The 21286-nt window shown below is 36.2% G+C and overlaps 1 protein-coding gene across 11 annotated transcripts in view; it reads left to right on the top strand.

Moving 5' to 3' along the window:
- Nucleotides 1-21286, top strand: part of OXR1 (oxidation resistance 1) — a 240885-nt gene that overhangs the window by 190795 nt on the left and 28804 nt on the right. For 9 of the 11 annotated variants that reach the window (XR_007375873.1, XR_007375874.1, XM_048939870.1 and 6 more), the window contains 6 exons: nucleotides 1697-1804; nucleotides 3318-3437; nucleotides 7051-7203; nucleotides 12315-12499; nucleotides 16186-16973; nucleotides 20067-20235. Coding sequence is in view for 9 of the 11 variants with exons in the window: in XM_048939870.1 (XP_048795827.1) it covers nucleotides 1697-1804; nucleotides 3318-3437; nucleotides 7051-7203; nucleotides 12315-12499; nucleotides 16186-16973; nucleotides 20067-20235 (1523 nt within the window). In the remaining 2 variants the exon portion in view is untranslated. The remainder of the gene's footprint in view (nucleotides 1-1696; nucleotides 1805-3317; nucleotides 3438-7050; nucleotides 7204-12314; nucleotides 12500-16185; nucleotides 16974-20066; nucleotides 20236-21286) is intronic. The other 2 variants (XM_048939873.1, XM_048939875.1) reach the window with 1 other exon arrangement.

Raw genomic sequence — 21286 nt, 5'->3', positions numbered from 1 at the left:
ACATTCTGGTATAATCCTTACTGCTTCTGTCAAGAATGAATGTCTTGTTACATTCTGCTGCTAACAGTAAGCATTAAGTTATGCTCTGTAGAATGGTAGTTCATCTGAAACTGTCCAAAGTAGACTGTGATTGGGAGCAGGCTAGCCGAGGACATACCTCTATGCTACACAAGTAGAGCATTTTAGTCTTTGGGTTCTAAGCACTGCATTTTCCTGTGTGGTTGGGTATAAGGTGGGCCTGCTGTCAGACCAAAAGCTATTGCTTGTGTGTTGTATTGCATGCGTACTTCATGACCCTTCCTTTCTTCCTTCACCTCAGCCCATTCCCTTTTTGTTCTGCCTCTGCTAATTCATTCAAGCAGAAGGGAAGTATTTTTACCTTGTAAGTTTGTTAAGAGTTGACAGGGCCCACAGACATGGGATTTCTATGTCTTTAAGGAAGAGCATAAAGAGCAGAAGATGCATATCACAGGGGGTATGCAGTCAACTAGTGATATCCACTTGTTGTCGTGAAAGCAGGTGTGTTGAACACAGAAGGAAGAAAATGTGGTGTAGTTGTCTTTTTCCCCTTTCTGTTCCTTATCCCTTGAAAATTATGTTTTTTAAAAAAGGAGAAGCACTTAGCACAGAAAGGATTCTTTTCTGTATCTGTCAAGTAAACTTGAGTGAGTAAAAGGAAAACTAAACCTGTGAAAAATAAATTTATTCAGTATAATTGGTAAGTATTAGAAGAGGTATATATCATGCAGGTGTAAGCTGAGGGACAGATGAGAAGACATTTAAGACTGGAGTTAATGGGATTTTTTTTTATCGCTGTGATCTGTATTTAGACTCAAAAATATACTTGTGCTTATAGTGCTTCATATTTTCTTAGCTGATAGAATGTTTTTCCTTTTTTTTTTCTCGGTACAGTGTTTATGAAGCCATGTACTATTGTGATAAGCTTCTAGTTGCATCCTTGTTTATCATACAATTATCATTATCCTTAAATACTTCCTATGTACTTTTTTGTAGATGGGATTTAAAAATAAACTACTCTCTTTGCTTTCTTCTATTGATTAATATTGGATATGTTTTGGGAAATGGAGAGAGGCAGCAGAGGTGAGATTAAGATGGTGAAAAAAATACTACTTCACTCAGAAATCACTGACTCTAATATGCTTGTATTCAGTCTTTTAATACTAGCTGATCTGTTTTGCTGATCTTGTTGATGTCGGTGATTTTTACTGGAAAATCAGATTAACAAGCTTATTTCAGTAGGCAGCTTGTGTATTAGCACTTATGGGGGCCGTCTCAATTTTTAGGTAATTGAAGAATGGGATATGAGAAGATAAAGATAGGGAGGATGTGAGTGTCTGATTTCTTAGAGCATAATGTATGTGTCCAGGAGTCCCCAGCATTGAATTTACACAGCAAGAGTTTTGGTGCTATATCCAACCTGCAGCCCAGTGTGTGTGACTGACACACTTGGTTTCCTGGAATCTCAATGGGAAGGCAGGTGTTATCATACAGGCTTAAATTAGACTAATAACCAGGAGGTAGTTAACATTTTGGAGCAGTCCAAGGTATGTAGACGAAAAGTTTATGAAAAAATCTCAGAAAATCTACATAAGATTAAAAGTTACAAGGTAGCATTTGAACTAACTGCTTACAGATTTGATTTTGTTTTTCTTTTCTTTCCCTCAATTTAATACAGGTGGAATCGAGAGATACTCTAAACAGTATTGCCTTGAAATTTGATACAACACCCAATGAACTGGTTCAATTAAATAAGCTTTTCTCCAGAGCAGTCGTTCCTGGACAGGTACTATTATACTACGTATGTTACTTACTCAGCAAAGACTCTTTTTTTTTTTCCCCCATATTTTTCATCTCCTATCAGATCAAGTGTTAAATCCCTAACACCTCTGTAAAAAGGCTTTTTCAGTTTTATTCTAATCTGTGAGTTCCTCATGCCTTTTAAAAAACTTAAAAAAAAAAAAAAAAAAAAAAAAAAAAAAGGCAATTAATGTTACTATCTCTCTCTAAAGTCAAGCAACTTTGGTTTAAGTTACATGTACTTAATGGCATAATGACACTTGACACAGGCTAAATATATATTTGTGAATATATATAAGGCTATCTAAAATAAGTTCATAGTACAACTTACAAACATTGATTCTGACTGCATGCTACTGCTTGCAATTCTGCTTCAGTAAATCTAATGCTTCTATTCCAACCTTAAAGCTTGCTGTCATTTTAGCAAGGCTGTGTGAACTGCTGTTATTATTTCTTTTAGATCAGTATTGCTTACACCTTTTTTTTTCCCCTCTTCTACCAGCCTTTTTCATTTCCTTTAAAGCTAGGCCTGGAAATAAGTGATAGGGTAGCTGGTGAGGCCATTTAGTATTAGCCTTTTATTTGAAATAATCATATGAGGCTGAGAGAGTTGAGGCTCTTCAGCCTGGAAAAGGCTTATGGGGCACCTTACAGCAGCCTTCCAGTACCTGAAGGGAGCCTACAGGAAACCTGGGGAGGAACTTCTCATAAGAGCAGGTAGCAGGATGAGTGGAAATGGCTTTAAACTGGAAGAGGGTAGATTTCTTCTTAATATCTAGTCTAAATTATTTGCTGTGAGAGTGATGAGATACGGGAACAGGTTGTCCAGTGAGACTGTGAGTGCCCCCTCTCTGGAAGCATTCAAGGCTAGGCTGGATGGGCTTTGAGCAACCTGGTCTAGAGGGAGGTGTCCCTGCCTGTAGCAGGGGGGTTGGAATTGGATGATCTTCAAGGTCCCTTCCAACCCAAACCGTTCTAAAATTCTATGTTTATTTCTTATTGCTGCAAAACCTAGTCTTAAGTTTGAATGCTTACCATCACCCAAGCAGTCTGTTTAATGGGTGAATAACATTAGAGACTTTTTCCTTTTCTTCTACATTTGGTGCTAATGGCATGTCTGTAAATGCTTCTGCTAACCTGCCTCTTGGTTACTCAAATAATCAACAAAGGAAATAATTCAGTGGGTCGTCTTTATGTACTCTCAGTGTTTCTGACAAGCTATATAGTTCTTCTAATTCTTTCTATTTGAACCTTTACTCAATTATGACTACATATCTATCATATCCTAAAGCAATATTTAATAGTATTCAAAGTTAAAATCAAGAAGTATTTTGTTGTATTGTTTATTCCCTCAACTCATAACTCCTGTTAAAATGAACTGGAGGAAAAATAACTCCACATAGATTATTTTGAGAAAGCATGACATTTAGCTGAACTAGTGGGAAATCTAAAGTAAACTTGAAAGCATAACATCTAACTGCATTATATCTTCTTTATAGATTTTGTATGTTCCTGACCCAGACTACATATCTAGTGTGGACAGCTCCCCCTCTCTAAGCCCTATAAGTCCCCTATCACCTACATCTTCAGAAGCAGAATTTGACAAGGCTACAGTAAATGTAGGTATACCCATTACTGAAAGTAACTTTTCCCTTACAAGCTGAATGTTATAAATGTTATGCTTTCTTCTTAAAGAAGATCATTTTGGGGAGAAAGTACTTTATAACACCTGGAGTTGAAAGCAAAATAGTAGATGCAAGATTTGATTATCTTAAATGAGTTTTCTGTGTGAAAAATGGCTTGTATTCAAGTCATTAGTAATACGTTACTATCTTTGCAGATTGATATCTTAAGTGTTGATTCCTATTGCATTCGTGTGTTACCTTTGAGAACTAGATATTTTTATGTAACTTTCATTGCTACAGAATGTGTCAATATTTAGACATTTTAAGTACCTAAATATTCTTGTCCTTGTAAGGGTTCTACTCTCGCCATCGTAGCCATCACTCCGGCCTTAGTAGTGGTTGAAGAGTTTTCCTTTGGCTTCATTAAGGAGAATGTGTTTTCAGTAAAAGGCTGATTAAGTGTTGATTATAGCCAGCTTTCACTTAGTAGTGTTGTCTGCATTTACAGACTTTCCTGTACTTAAAACTATATAACTTTGAAAGCTGCTCTATAATTAAGCTTAAATATAGTTTTTGTCTTTGAGCTAGCTTTGTAAAAGTATGTGTTTCTAGGATCACTAGTTTGCTATTAAAATAATCTCCTGGGGAGAACTCAAACCAGAAATATGCAGAGAAGATATGACTCTGATACTGTAATATATGCAATTCTGACCTTATTCAGCTGTTTCCTAACATGTCAGTACTAATCTCTTCGCAGTTATTATCTTTTATTTCAAATAACAAAATATGTTGGTAGTGTGTAGTCAAGCTGTCAAAAGCAAACTGGAGGTGTTGTAGCTCAGTAAATAGACTAGATTAGTCTATTTTCTTCTGTATCGTGTCTCAGAATGACTTAAGATGCTAGTATAGGCCTACCTATGTAGAATATATATATATATTGAGAAGTTACTCAAAGGAAAAAAATTGTCACACTTAGAGAAATTCGAGCTCTTTCTACAGTGTAGTAGATATGCTGTGTCAGAAAAAATACTTTTTTATGGTCTTGTGAAGTAGTTTGTATATGCTTGCTTGCATATAATAGGTATGGGGACAAAGTAGTGTAGTATTAGTAGCTCTATTGTTTTTCCAACTGCCTTGTGCATATAATCAGTAAAAACAGGTAAAAGCTTGAAATCATAGAAGAAACAAAATGGATTAAAAAAGTTTTGAAGCTTAAATCCATTTAGGCAGTGGGTTATTTTGCCTAATGTGGACAGTTGAACGTTGGCAACATCTTTAGAGTTCACTTTCACTTGATATATTCTTCAGTTACATGAACCCTTGTATGTATCCTTACGTATCAGACAAACATCCCTTTAAATGCTTCAGGAAAAATCAAATGATATGGTAATAATTGTTTATGAACAGCACTGTTGCTAATGTTTCTCAAAAGCTGTTTAAGTGAAGTGAAAGTGTCTAGATGACTTCTGTCAATCACAAGTGAAGGACAGAAATCACTTGTACTTTTCAGTGTGGATTATGTGTGTGGCTTTTTTGTTGGTGACTCTTTCTATTAGCAGTGTAAGTGATGGTTGCTTTTAACTTGAAGATAAAGCTGAAGGATTTGGTTCTTTAATAGCACTTGTTTTCCATGCTTTTTCCCCTCTACTGGTTAGTATCCCAGGTAGAGCAACGTTAGCATACATCCTTTTGTGCTCTGTAGCAATGTCTGTCATTATTGACTCTCCCCTCGTTCTGACTCAAAACTTGCAAATCAACTTGAAAAGTGATTAAACTTAAAAATGATAAGCAGTTCTGCCTATGTAATGTAATGAGTTCTTTATTTACTATGATCATGGATTACTAGAAATTGAATGAGACAAATGTATTTTCCAAAGCAGAGGTTCAGAAGTTGGTTACAATAGGATTGAGCTTTCTGCTTCAGTTTCTATTTCATCAAACAGTAGTTGTGCAGTATTGTATGAATGAATACAAACCAGCAAACCCTGTTTTTTCTTACAAAGCTGCATTTAAGCTAAGACTTCAGTATGCATTTCAGTAAGCTTAACATCAGTCTTTGTGTAGTAACTTGGCTTAGGCTAAGTCTTTCTTATGCTATTTTTGTTTTGTTGGTTTGTTTTTCTGGTTTTCTTCTGAAGGGCTTCACTTGGCAATCTGATGCACAAATTAAAAAGTTTATTGGATCCTCTTAATATTCAACTTGCCATCAAACAGATTCCCCCAGATCCCTTTCTGCAGAGCTGCTCTCCAGCCTATCCTCCCGCAGTGCATTTATTCAAGGTTGCCCAGCCCCAGGTGCAGAATCCAGCACGTGCCATTTTTTTTAAAGTCATGTAGTTGGTGATTACCCAGTGCTCTAGTTTGTCCAGATCTCTCTGCAGATCCTCACTACTGTCTGAGGAGTCAAGAGCTTCTCCCAGTGTGATGGTATACACAAAGTTACTTAGTATATTTTTGAGTCCTGTATCCAAGTCATTGAAGCATTAAGGAAAACTGGCCCTAAAATGGAGCCTTGCAGAACCCCACTAGTGACTGGCTCTTGATGTTGTTATTCCTGAGCAGGAGAGGTGGGACCTAGTGTCTTGGTAGAGAAGGCGTTCAATAATGTCCTCTTGTGGCAATGAAGGCTAATAACATTCCAGGTAAAAGATGAGAGTAATGCCAAGTAGTTGAGGAAAAGGATTATGTCCTGTCAGAAAAGCTTCTGAAGTTGCTGTTGCAGTGCTGTGTTCGCTTTCACTTTCAGTACAAGACAAAGATTGATATGCTGGAGAGAACACAGTGGAGGATTGTCAGATCATGCATTTCATGATGTAATACCATGCTTAAGAATCAACTGCGGAAGCTGTTGGTTTCTTTTTTTGTTTAAGCATGGGGAAGAAAATGCTGTTGGGTAACCTGATTACTGTGTTGTATTATCAGATACAGAGGGGCTACAGGGAGGAAAACAACGTGGTATCTTCAGAGGTTCATAATGAAAGGATGGGCAGCAACATGTATAGAACGTTGTACAAGAGGTTCTGGTTAAATAATGGGAATTTTTTTTTTTTTTTTGCAGTGAGATTGGTTGTTTTAGAACAGATTTCTAGGAAAGGCCAACCTTGAAGACTTGAACTCAACTAGAAAAGCCATAAGCAACTTGATCTAGAGTAGACATAGGCTTAATGTCAACCGGAGTTTGCAGTAGCTGACATTGAGAGACCTTCAAACATAAAATAGTATATGATGTGATAAGGGATACCAGAAGACACTTAATAGGGCTTCTGTTTAAAACGGGAAAATAATACTTTCTGCAAAGTACCTGTCACTCATGGATTTGCATGTGGAAGTGTATTAAGCGATTTCCTCACATGAGTTCATATTTTATTTTTTCCTAGGTTGATTCTGAATACCACTGTGTACTGGCATTTCTTCCCATGGGCTAGTTAAGCTATGCTTTATTATGCTTTATTAATACTCTGATAAAAGTATTCCTATGAACTACCGTGGTTTTGGAATTCTATTTTTACCTTTATATTAATGTCAATGAAGAGCAATAAACGCAACAAAAGATCCCCTAGTAATGAAAAGGCAGGCTGCAAAGTTCTCCTTTTGCTTTCCTTTTTAGGATCCAGATGGAGTCCAACGGAAAGAGTCAGTTGTTTCACCAGTACATCCGTGTGTTCGGACTGCAAGAGTGGTGTCATCTACCTCTGAAGAGGAGGAAGCGTTTACAGAAAAGTTCCTGAAAATTAATTGCAAGTACATCACCAATGGCAAGGTACTTCATGTTTTATACTTACTGTATGGAATGTAATAAAAAAATTACTCTTCAAATATAAATGTAGGGTAAGGCTGTCTTTGATAGATGTATCAGCTTATGTATATGTACATTCTTCTTACTGTTTTCTTCGTATTCCCAGACCACTTATTTCTTAAATGCAGTTATGATGTAGTTGACCTGACAAACTTCCCGTAGTCATACTGTTGAGCATCTTTTTTGTGCTGAGGGACAGGAAAGCTATTTGTTCCCTGTGTTAGTATCTCTTTCAACTAATAGTTTTTCTTCATGATGGAGAAGAATATGCCTTCAACTGTCAGAAAATATGTAGTTAAGTAGCTTCACTTCTGTTTTCTGAGAACAGACCAATGAGAGCAGAATGAATCTCTGATTCTGTGAGCACTTCCATAGCACATATATTATGGTAGAAATATGTATTTTTTTTTTAATTTGTTTTTGTGTTTTGTTCTTACAGAAACCTCTTAAAGTTATTGGCATTTAACTTCCATGCAGCTCATAGGTGCAAGCTTCTAGGAATTGAGATTGTCAACAGTCAGAAGGCCTGGAATGCTTTTGAGGGTGGGGCTTTCTCACTCCTCAGTAAAAAAGACTTACTAGCCATTTTAATCCTGAGAAAACCATGCTTTCAATCAAGCTGAATTAATGCAGGGTACTTGTATTACTTTCTCATTCCCACAAAGGTTGGTTCTACAAATATACCTACCTACTTCTCTTCCTTGGAAATAGATTTGCAAATGAGTAATGCTAGTACTAAAAGATCTAAGGAGAAGCTCCTAAAGCTTCATTTTTGCTGACGGGAAGTGTTTTTATGTCTAGATGTGAGGCCTTTTGACAGTACATGTGTTCTAGCAAAAACTCTGTATTAGAAATAAGCACTGGAAAAGCGCTTTATTATTCTACTACTTTTTTGTTTTGCAGTTACTTAGCTTTACTCTGTATTCTTCCCCAGGTGACTTCTTTAGCCTATGTGGATTGGAGAATGAGGAATGCATGCTAAGCTGTTGGAAGTTTGAGTTCTAGATTTCAGAAATTCTGCATTCAACTTAGCATTTGTTACACAGCTAGAACATTTTCATGTGTCTTGTCCCTTCTCCTCCATGTATTTACTGACTATGCAGGATGACAAATCTAGAGATGGTTTTCTGGAGAAAACTCAAAATTAATCCTCTGCTGCCCACTCGAAATGATTTTGACCATCATTGTTAATAATATTTCATAAAACACAGATGTGAGGTGTTGTCATCAGTCAGACTGATGTTCTTAAACTAAAATCTAGTGAAAGGCTCTCTGTTTATTTCACATATATGAGTGTTTGTGTTAAGACAAAGCTGTCTTACTTCTCTCTTGCAAGGACTGTTCTGTGTCTCGTGTAATTAGTCACACTTGTGACTCTCTGGATATGGACACAAGAATTCCTTGGGGTATCACAATTGAACCAGGAAATATTTGCCCTACTACAATTGTCCTAACAATTGAAATCTAGTTATGGCTACTGCTAGATAAAGGGTATTGGATGCATCTAGAAATTGGGTGGTATGAATATGCCACATCATAGTCAGACAGTACATCTGTGGAGGGTAACTGATGTGCTGCAGGGTTGCACTTCAGCTTACTGTTTGATGTAGATAGGCACGCCCATTATAGTGGCCACTCCGCTTGCTTCTTCCACAAGACTGACACTGAGGTTTCTTCAGTATCTATGTTGAAGAAAAGTACTCTTCTGTGGTTTTTGGTTTTTTGTGCTGCTCATTGAAAAGGAAGAAGATGTCTTAAGCAGTCTGCTTAATTAAAAGTGAAAAGTGGTTCGGAGGCAGGCTCTTGGAATGTTCCATGTTAAGGACAACTGCCTGGTGTCCTAGGTCTGAGTGTGCTAGGAAGCTTTCTCTTACAAGGTCTTCTAAACTTGTTTTCCTACTGTAGTTGTTACACTTATTTGCATGCAGAAGACAAGGTGTCTGCTGTTCCTCTGTGTCTGATTGGTATGAAGAAAATGGATAGTACCTTATGGTGTTTAGACATGTTCAGGTTAGTCCCGGAGATAGGAGTGTGTACATGCATTTTTAAATTCTGGATGTCTTTTGTATTTTTAAGATGCAAACAAACCATACCAGTGGTAGCTGGGGAGGGTGAGAGAGGTTTTCTTAACTTGACAGCAAGTTAAAGGAAATTAGGAGAAAACATGAGTGATCAGTTCCATACACATCATTTCATATCTAATGTTCAGATGATCAATTTAAAATTCACTTGATTTTCTTTACTAGTTTTGCAACAAAATATTTGAGACTGTCAGCTGAAACACTCCTTTAATTTGCTTCTGAGAGCACAGATAAAGCATTGGATTTCATTCTTTTTTTTAATAAAGTTGGGGAATTTGACGCTGATGACTTGTTGACTGTGAGACTTTACTCCTTGTTACAAGAACGTTCTCTCTTCATTTTCCAAAGTTCTTTACAGTGTCACGTGCTTTGATACTTTGAAAACCAGTGTGTCCTAACACACAAAATAGAGAGAATAAGCAAAGACAAACTCTTAGAGGAATGAAGAGTCTTCTCGTGAATTTAGTTACTGATTTCTCTTACTAATATAGATCTTTAGAAGCTGGTATTGAATGTTGACATTAAGCTAGAGCAGTCATACAGCCTAATTGGTTTTTTTGCACACATTTTGAAAATCTGCACATGGACAGTGAAAATCATGAATAGTTTTTGCCCTGAATTCTGATAGTTCTCACTGTTTGCTTGGGCTTTTGGATCCTCTCATCCTCTTGGCTGAAATTGCTATTAAGAAATACTTACATAATCTTGTTCAGATCATGGGGTTAATCTTGAATGGGTAACCCTTTGTTTTTACTAAGGGTGAGGAAAGACCTTTAATGTTATAATCAATCTGTTTGATAAGTTATTTATTAAATTAGAAATACGCAGCATATTAAAAAAACAAAACAACACTACACCAGTTCATCCATCACAGTATGCTGATTCCTATGCTCAGCTGTAGTGCAGACTTCTAGTTTACTTTGTCTTTCTTCAAACTACTTTTAGAACTGTCAATGAAACTAATTCTGTGTGTTCAAATACTTAAATGGTTCAAACAAAGGTATTCCTCTGAAGCAGTAACAGCTGTAAAAATAGCATTTGATACCTGTTCAAAATTTGTGCCCAGTAGTTTCTTTCTGCTTCGATCTGTTCAAATGAAGGTTGGATGGTCTCCATAGTGTTTCGAAACACTGGGATTGTCAATACATCCAAAACAGGTCATGTGATGGCACAGATGTAGATCAGACCTTATTTTAAGGGATTATTTAAATATATATATATATATTTATATTTAAAGAATAAAAGATTTTATATTATTTCATTAAATACCACAAGTGAACTGGAAGCGATGTTGCTTTTTGCTTTGTTTGCATAATTTATGGAGACCAGATTTGTATAAAAAAGCAGTTGCTCTTCTGAGTAAATGCAGTGGTTTTTGCAGTCATGGTAACTTTTTTTTCTTCAGGCCACAGTGGATATAACAAATTAAAACCTTTACTTGACAGTTATCCTTTTGGGAGTTCCTTCACGCACCTTGAAATTATATTTCTAGAATATACTGTGTTTGGAAAGCTTGGGAAGAAATAATAGTGACAATTTCAGAGTCTTAAAATCTTGAAATTATGCAGATGTGTTTTGCTGACTTAGTCCTTAGCATATGCTTTGTGCTTGAACAAAGTCACACGTGTAAAACCTGACCAGGCGTTGAATAATATTTCAAAAGACTTCTGGGTAGATGCTTGAGCTGCTTTTGAATCTCTTTCATTTTTTCCCCATAAATGATATTGTTGGTCAATGTTGTTGGATTTAATACTTATTTTGGCTCACTTTTTAGCGGTCTATAATTTTCTGCTTACTACATAACATCTTAATTTTTCTGTTGTGAAGATCATCAGCCATCTCAGTGCTGGAAATCAGTTTATGTGAATAAAAATAAATGTAGTTCTACCTTAAGCTGTGCTGATACGTGTTTTTACAACAAAACTGCAAACCAGCAATCTCATATGCACTGTTTGTGGCCACTGTGAATGATTTATCAGTGAACAAGATATTTACTTAATTCTTGATAGGTCTCAATTGTATCTGAAGCAAGTCTCCTGTGATTCTGTGCAAAAAAAATTAAATTTGTGAAGTTCTTATGATCCAAGTTCTTTAAAGAATTGTTATTATCCTGCTAATGGTTCCATTTCCTTTCGTTCACAGTTAAAGATAAAACTTCACTATTCTGATGGCTTAATGAGCTTCCTTAGTGAGCAGTGTGGTGTTAGTGGGTATTTCTAACTTGTGCTGGGAGTTCAGCTGTTGTGTAAATTAGCTTCATGTTTACATTCTGTGAGGAATGTACTTCTCATAGTTTGAGTATTAACTGTAAGATAATGCAGGACACGAATATAAGTAGGTTTTAATATGATTGTGATAAATTCATCCAAAACTGCATCTTAGTGCAACTGTGTCTTATAAGCAACAACAACAACAACAACATTGTAGAATGGAACTAGATTTGAAAATATTATATCTATTTGTCCAATCAGTCTACAGGTCAGTTAAGTTGGACTGAGTTGTATCAGATACTGCTGTCATCTTTGAGTGAGAAAACAGAGAAATGACTGTTTATGAGACTTCGTTCAAAACATTAAAAAAAAAAAATTAAGATTCAGATTTTTTTTTAGGGATGAAAAATGCTTGTAGCTTCTTAAGTAAAAAAAAAAAAAAAAGCAAAAAGCCCTGTAGCTTTCTAAGAAATGTGTATTTATCTTGGATGAGCTGCCTAGCGTATGCATTAAGTTGCAAGCAATTTCAGCACTATTGAACAATTCTTAAGAACAAATAAGAGCAAAATTTGTTGACTTTTTTCAAAAAGTCTTTTTTCTGGGTATAATTTGTATACCCAGAGAAATAACTATTTCCAGATAATGCAAGAAAACTTTATAAGCACTTCATATTTTTATTTAAAGAGCTTATAAAAAAAGAAAACACTTCTGGGGAAAAAAAAAAAAAAGAATAAGCTGAAATATGACGGATAGAATTTACCACTACTTTTCCTTCTCGTTTTAGGGTACGGTCAATGGTGTGCTGCTGGTGACGCCAAATAATATAATGTTTGATCCTCATAAAATGGACCCTCTTGTCCAAGAGAATGGCTGTGAAGAGTATGGCATCATGTGTCCCATGGAAGAAGTGATGTCAGCTGCTTTGTATAAGGAAATTATGGACAGCAAAATTAAGGATTCATTAAGCATGTAAGATAGAAGAGTATAATAAATGAGCTTTGAGTAAAATGAACTGTATCCTAATGGCTGACCATACAAAGCTAGCACACAAACGCATTTTCTTTTGTTTTCCTTAAGAACATTGAAGATTGGCTTGAAGTCTTGGAGAAATTTTGATTTGTCCTCATTTCTCACGCTTGCTATACTGACAGGGCTGCTCTGAAAGTAATGCCTTCTATTTTATTATGTTACGTAGCAATGTCAGAAGCAGATGTTCATGGAATGGCAGTAGAGGTTGAATCTTCCCTTGAATATCCCACTACATGCTGTTGCTGTGTGACAGATGGCAGCAGAGGGGCAGTCTTGTCAGTGCTGTCTGATGTGGAAGTGTGAATAAAATAAAAGTTTGCCATTGAATTCCTCCATGGAAAAAAATGCACTCATAGACATTCAGTAATATTTACATAAATGCTGAGAAAGCCAGAGAGTGGATGTGAATACTCTGAGATGGTGCATAATGTGCTTCAACTGTGGCAACATTGGGTCACCTGCTGGTGTTGAATTTTGCAAGTGTGGTGTTTAGGCTGCTTACTCATCGCTGGTGAAAATGCATAGCTAGTGATGGTGATTGAAAGATGAAGTTATGTAGCTAAAAGTTTTCTCTATCAGATAGTGCTGTTGTGTTCTTTGTATCTGTACTTTCCATGGAAATAGGAGGCATTACTTTTGGAGCAACCTACGTGTATAGAATCTCTTCCACATAGATGTGTTTTAACTTCCTCTGATGGTTGGAACAATGGCAAGAGGTACCACAGAAAGAGTAGAAAGTAGAAAGGTACCATGCAAAGAGTAGAAAAGCTCAACCTTTAGCTTTAGATATAAATCTTTGGGTAGCACTTTCTACTTTTCCAAGTAACATTCATGACTTCTCACTCTGTTAAGTATCTAGAAGATCAGTTTTCTAAGGCTGGTATTTTTATGGCATATTTTTTCCCTTTTTGTCTAGACAAAAAACTTTGTGATCTAGAATTGTTTGAAGTGAACAAGATGAATTTTGATTGATGAGCCTTCATTGCAGGTGTTTGTTGTAGGCATTCAAAGCTCTCTTTGAACAGCAGTATAAAAAAATCTTTATTCATTTTTTTACCTAGTTTTTAGATACCTATTATTTACATTTTCCTCAGAAATAGTATAAATTGAATATTAAAACGTCTGTAAAAAATGATGAAATAAAAAAAATCATGGCACATTTACATGCCTATAAAGCACAACTGTGCAGGCTACTTCATCTAACTGCAGGCAAGTGTACAAAATTGTATCAGTATATGTATGAGTGAATAAAGCTATTTGCTTGACGTATCTATTAAAAACATAACCATCTTCAATAAAGGGATGGTAGCTTAACGATACTGAGACTTAAAGACACTGAGATCTAAGGTATAAAGCTACTCAATTTTGAAAAATGACTTTCCAAATGGAGGAGTTCTCCATTTGGAGGTAGCAGGTTAAGCACATTTCTTGATGATCAGAAGTGCTCTGACATCTAGAAGAAATACCTTGTATATTTTTTTTCCAAAGCATGGCCTCAGCAGAGACATACTAATAGGCTGGTGTTTCAACATGGCTTCGTTTGCTCATTTATGGGAGTTATATTTTCCAGATTGCACTTAAAAATGGTTCATCTTAGTGCCTAGTTTCATTAACATATAGTGCAGGTAATGAAGTTAAGATACAAGTAACTTTTTCAGTCTATTTGGATAAGAAGATTGCAGTTGTGAAACAAGTCTTTTTTTCCCCAGCCTATTTGGTTTCTTAATGACTTAAATTTGATTCATGACTTTACCTTATATACACTGCAGGTTTTTTACTTCTATAGTACGTGTGTTTTCTGTTTTGTTTTGCCTCTAATATAAATGCATGTGAAATGAGAAAACATACTTGATAAGTCATATTTCATTTGCAATCTTATATGCTTATCATTCTATCAACTTTATGAACTATTAAATAGGAAGCTAATACAGCATTTTTTCAATTCCAGCTCTTCTATACCTTAAATTCATGAAAATCTGAGGCATATCTGTAAAGTTTTGGGAAAATTAAATTCAAATTTCTGATTTATAGCTATAGCTAATTCTGACAAGACCTTTAATGTGAGTATCTGAGATAGCACAGTCTTAACATCAGCCTCACATTGAATGTTGAGTAAGAGAATGTGGATGTTTTGTGAACATCCTATATTTCAATGATGTCTCAGTGAAATCAGTAACTCAAATTAAAAGTTCTGTTGAGATGTGAAATGGAGCTATCCTTTTTTAGGATGGGGAGGTTGTTGGCCCTGCCTGTGGTGGGGGGTTGGAGCTTGATCCTTGAGGTCCACCCAACCATTCTGTGATTCTTAAGTGTTTGAGACTAATGGGAGATCTAATGTGCTTCGTAGCAAGGGATCTGCGTTTTAGAACTCAAGTCAAAAATATGCTTAAAGATGACATATTATTTATGAAGGTTGTGTACTGCTAAAACTTTGACAGTTTTTTTTATATGAATTCTGATGTAGATAAAGTTGAGCAAGTTCACAGCCTACTTATCATTTTCTAAAACCTGGAGATTTCTAGTTGACTTACTTCTGAAGGCAATTTTGAATAGGATAATTTCCCCCGTGGGAAATAAATTCTTACACATGTGCTTTTGTCTTTCTCCTTGTCAACACCTGATGTCTGTTATTCAGAATGTTGAGTTGCAGCAACTAGTTCAGGATTTATTTTGCTTAACGGTGATAATCTGAGTTAGATACCTGATTTTAGCTTGGTGGCCTTCCAGTACTTTGAAGGGAGCATATAAACAGGAGGGGAAACGGCTGTTTATGAGGGTGGATAGTGATAGGACAAGGGGGAATGCTCTTAAACTGAGACAGGGGAGATTTAGGTTGCATATTAGGAGGAAGTTTTTCACGCAGAGGGTGGTGACACAATGGAACAGGTTGCCCAAGGAGGTTGTGGATGCCCCATCCCTGGAGGCATTAAGGCCAGGCTGGATGTGGCTCTGGGCAGCCTGGTCTGGTGGTCGGCGACCCTGCACACAGCAGAAGAGTTGAAACTCTGTGATCATTGTGGTCCTTTTCAACCCAGGCAATTCTATGAGCATATTAATCACTGTTTATTTTCTAGAGGCAGAATGGTAAGATCTTGATAAAACACACCATGATGGTTCCTGTTGTTTTATGTTGACTAGTTGAGGCAAGGTTAGACTAAATGACTTCTGCATTGTCTTACCAGGGAGCTGGGTGTAAAGTTGATGCTAAGTGGAACAGATGTTCAGAGATACATTTTTTGATAGTTAAACCTTTAAAAATTGTGGAGGATATCTACTTCTAGAGATGAGGGTTGTGTGGGGTTTGTCAACCCCTTCTGCCACTCTCCATTTCTTTTGTTCTACACTTTAAGAATCTCACACGAATTCTCTGGTTTCAAAAGATCTTTTCGTTGCTGAAGTAATGTGAAATTTGGGAGTTGCATCTATGTTGTACTGTCAAAAGGTCTGCCATAAGATTACTATTAAATATTATGCAAGCTTACTTACACATATTTCTTACTGCTGATGTTTGCTGGAAATTTTTTTTTATACTAAAATATGTATTTTTTTAATATTTAGTAAAACTAAAGAAAAAAAGCTTGACATAAAAGTCACCTGCTATCGTAATGTCCTTGCTTGCTCAACAGAGATGTAGAACAGCTGTCTGTGAGGGAACTTTGCCATTCCAAGAAAGCTGCAAAGAGCAATACAGAAGAAGTGAATTCCAGGATTGGGGATACAGGCAATGACAGCGCTAGCACTGCTCCGAGGAGTACAGAGGAGTCTCTTTCAGAAGATGTGTTCACAGAATCAGAACTCTCTCCAATACGTGAGGAACTTGTTTCTTCAGATGAGCTTCGACAAGACAAATCTTCGGGGGCATCATCAGAATCTGTCCAAACAGTAAACCAAACTAGTGCAGAATGTTTAACAACCATTTTGGACTTGAAAGAAGCTGGCAGTGACTTAAAATCTAGTGTGGAAATGGTTGTGAATGTTAAACAGTTAGATACCCACAGCGTGGGTTCAGAAGGTGCAGAGACGTCTGTAAAGAGTGGACAAGAATCTAGTGAAAGCATGGAGAACAGCTTTCAGCAGTCTTTGCAAGGATCACACGTTAGTGAAGAATGTGACAAAGAGACACCAGTGAGCAAAGATCGAGACTCCACGCTAGGAAAAGAGTCAGAGAGTAAGATGAGAGAGGAATGTCCACATTGTGAAGGTACCACAGACTCTAAAAAGTTAGAGCCAACTAGGAAGGGAAACACAGAGAAAGAGCAAGCTCAAGACTCTGAGGCAGAAGTTGAGGAACTTCGCAAACTCTGGAAGTCCCATACTATGCAACAAACCAAACAACAAAGAGAAAATATGCAGCAGGATTCACAAAAAGATATTAGTCAGAAAACTGTGACTTCAGGAGATGGGCAATCAGAAGGTGAGCCAGTATTTATGGATATGGTGTTAGCCTTCATGTGTGCTCTTGAGAATTGGCTTTACTTTCCACTCCGTGGAACACATCCCCATATATAGCTTATTTTTCACCAGTGTGCAAGTTTATCTACCCACACATAAACCAGTGGAAAGATATTGCTTAGGAAACTGATAATGTGGGTACCTTTACTGACCCTTTTCCTCACCAAGGTTATTTTTATTTAAATTGGTATCATTTTGTTGGGGAAATTTCAACAAACATATGCGATTAGATCCATGATGATTAGGTCACTATAGAGCTCAGAATCAAAAATGTTCATTAGTGATCACCTAACTGTTGCTTAGATTTTAGTTTTAGACTTGGTGTATTTGTGTATGAGTGAATTTCAAGGAGTGACTTTAAACTCGCTTGTGTCTTGTATACCTTGTTAAGTTTTATGATTTGAGCAGCAAACACTGGAGGTTTAACGTAGCACAGAGGCTTAAATTGGTCTTAGAAGATTCACTAATATTCTGTATTACATTCATGCTGACAAAATCAAGGCTGAACACAGGAAAAACACTTCTCAAAGTAAATAGGAGCAAGGTGGTAAAAATAATGTGTGAAACTAGGATCATTAGGTTTACAGGAGTGGCCTTACTCTTCTATGAAGATGAATCCCTAGGATTGTTAATCAGAAGTTAGCTTAAAGCTTAAGAGATTTAATTTCTATTTATTTTAAAGTAATAGTTCATAGGTGATTCTTCATGTATTATCTCTTTTTACAAAATTCTTTGTTACTTTCTGATGCTCTATCATCTTACTAACAAAACTAATCATTGAATTGTGCAGTATTTTCAGACCTCTAAAGAAAACATAATTTTAATATGTCACAGGCTAAGAGAGTATGGTTGAAGAGATTATGGAGGTCAACTTGTTTTCTTTCGTAACTGAAATCGGAGATTGTATTGAGTGATTCAGACTTCTTTCTTTTTCTCCCCCAGTTAAGAAAGTAGCTGTACGTTGAATTTGGAGCAGTTTTACAGTAGCATCATTATGTAATAGGTTTGGTTTTGTATCTTAAATGATTAAGGAAGCTGTCTAGCCAAAATGTTAGGAAACTGGTTGCTGGTTATGACTTAAAAAAAAAAAAAAAAAAAAAAAAAAAAAAATACTCTGCCACTGTAGCTGCTTTTCTTACAACTGAATATTTACCTGTGGTTCAGCAATATTGAATACGTTTGTCGTGGTTTGTTTTCTCCTGAAGATTCTCATTTGGTGATGCTGTAAGCTTTTCGTACAGAATGAACTGTGCAGCCACAGTGTTTGTGGGGGAAAAATGTCTCAGAAACATAGGTATAGAAGTTGGCCTTATGGAGGCCATTGTGCACTTCCTGTTGGCTTGCATATATTGCCTTACCAAATTTACTGTTTTATTTGCATTCATTAATTTCTATTTCATAGTCTAGATAGAAATTTCATGCAATTTGTACTAGTTTCTATAAGCAATTTTAGATAAAAATCAGAGTAAGAGGATGGATCTGTTCCTTAACTTGTAAGTCAGAAAACACTAAATTTCAGACACCTCTGTTAGCAGTAGATTATCTCATTAAAAGATTGACACCATAAATATGTCCAATCTATTGATCTCAAATTCTGAATTAGTCCTATAAGAGTTTTTTTTTATCATTGTCACCTAAGTAGCTGCCTTGTTTACTGAATGTAGCAAGGACTTAAATTTCTGCTCTTAATTTCTGCTCTTCTGTGGGATTTTTGAGCATCTAGGATTTGCAAACTGTCATTTGTTGTTTGCCAAAATTAAATGTTTTTCAGTTAGAAATTAATGATGTGTTAGTTGTTCTGAATGTTGAACAAGTGATACATAATAAATAACACTTTGTAGTAGCTAAAAAGGCCTCCAAATCTTTGTAACTTTCTTTGTGATGCTCTAAAATTAACAACTAGAAACTAGTTGTAGGTGGTGCCTCAAAAAATTATAATGGTCAGAGTTCCTTACACAGTGACAGAGTTCACACTCAAATTCAGTGGAACAGCTGGGTCTTGTGTGTATTTAAATCATACGATTATCTTTTGGTTTTTGTGCAAAAATAATTCTAAAATATTACTGAAAATTAAGTACGTGTTAACGGTGCAGTTTTATAAACTTTATGGTGAAAATCAGACTGAGAAAGGATACTGTTGAGATGTTTGTAGATCAAAAGGTGATGTTTGCTGTATGAGTATTCTGCATGGTCATTGAAGGTAGGCTGCAACTGTAAATAGCAGGTGAGTCTTTTAGAGAACTGAAACACGTATGCACATGTAACACCAATGTTATGCTACATCACTTTGTGCTTATAGCTGATTATCAGAACTCTGAAAACTTCCATGTTTTCTTCCCTCCTTTAAAAAGCTTTTTCTTATGGATGGAACATATGTCATAGGATTGGGGTGACTGATCTCTCAAAGAAATAATTTTGAGAAGGTTTCTTCCTTAACTCTATGCTGACTTGACAATCCCAACCTTGAGAACAGTTATTTCTAATTGAACAAACCTCATAGCAATAGCAGAAAGAATCCCATGCTGCAAATTCTGGTATGCTTTATCGTGAAGGGATGGTCATACATCTGAAACATTTGAAATGGCTAACAAAATAAATTCATCTTTGTTGTTCAACAGCATTGCTAGAATTTCTCTTCCTTGTAGGAGAAGCAAATAGCAGATATGTCTGGCATATGTACTTATTTAACATTGTCATCTTTGGCATGAGTATGGTATGTCTTCAAGTGTGAGCTATTCCTGAATCAGTGCTGAGGGATATGCATTGAGAGTATCTTCTGAAATACTTTTAAGCATGGTTGAAGGATCAACTTAATGTGAAATGAGGTCAGAAGCAGAATTATTTCTAATGTCCAGATATGCTGTGCTGTGAAGTTAGTTCTGCTAATGATACATCTTAACAACAAAAAAGATTGCAGTATTTACCAGCCCTTATATTACCTCATCTCTTATTACCTATGCTTACTCATTCTACTTACTATGTATAGGAAATTAGCTAGTCATTCTGTTAAGCAATACTGTATGTTGTAGGTAGCTTAATTTTTCTTTACTAATAGGTTCTTCCCTTACGAAAGAAAAACGAAGACATCGATCTCACAAGTTTTTGTGTCTCAAGGTTGGAAAACCTATGAGAAAAACATTCGTCTCTCAAGCAAGTGCATCAATGCAACAATATGCTCAGAGGGATAAAAAACATGAATATTGGTTTGCTGTTCCTCAAGAAAGGTAAGAAGGAGGTGGACTTGTAGGTCTTCCACATCTCTCCTCCCCCTGCTCTGTTCTAAAGTCTTTACTGACTGTGCGTAAAGAAACACAAAAGTCCCAACAGTCCAGGATGTTCTGTGATTCTGTAATACTGATTATTTGTTTGTACTGAATACCTCGTTATCATATCAGAGCTTTGGGTAGTTACTTGCAGGTTGGGTCAGTACTCCCTGTAACAAGTAAATAATGAAAGAAAGATTAAATTAAGTGAGATCTTGTTTAAGAAGCGAGTTTTGCAGGGGATGCTTCGTCATTGTCTGTGCTTCATACTGCTTGGAAAAAATAGTTGTCTTGAGCTCTGAATTAAAAAACAAGTATTCCATCTAGTTCTTCTGTACAAAGTGCAGCACAGGGTGTTTTTGTTTTGTTCCCTTCCTCCCTGCCCCCTCAAGAAGCAGCTTAAACACATCCACTAGAAATATGTTTAAATGAAATGTCCATGTTCCCTCGCTGATAGTGTTGAATTTTTTGAATGATCTTTTGGTAGTAAACTAACTTATTTTCAACATGAAAATGTGTGGTTTTTTCTTCCCCCCTAAGATATTGTAATTACTTTTAAACAAGGAGCTTAAAAACTAAAATACAACCCAAACAACAACAAAAAAAATCTATCAGATATAGTCTTGTATAAATACCTACACAGAATGATCAAGTCACTTTTCCATCTTTTCTTTTGAGCTGAATGGCATAGAATGTCCAGTTGGGGCACTGCAGTTGAGGACAGATATGGAGCAATTGGAGAGAGTCCAGAGGAAAGCAGCAAGACTAATTAGAAAGTGTAACATATAAGGAAAATTAGAAGTAAGTGGGGTTCTTTAATCTAAAGGAGAAAAGATTTGATTACAAACATGAAACTCATTTCATACATAAGTTGGCTGCAACAGGAAAGGCAATAGTCCTCTGTGAATGGAGGAATATAACAGACTAAATTGCCATTAAAAAAAAAAATTGCATTTTCCACCAGTAAGAACTGAGTCTATGCAAATCCTGGTTTTAAGGGTTCATCTTGCAA

The sequence above is a fragment of the Lagopus muta genome, chromosome 3, assembly GCF_023343835.1.
Source record: "Lagopus muta isolate bLagMut1 chromosome 3, bLagMut1 primary, whole genome shotgun sequence".
Lineage (NCBI taxonomy): Eukaryota > Metazoa > Chordata > Aves > Galliformes > Phasianidae > Lagopus > Lagopus muta.
This window is presented reverse-complemented; position numbering and strand designations above follow the sequence as displayed.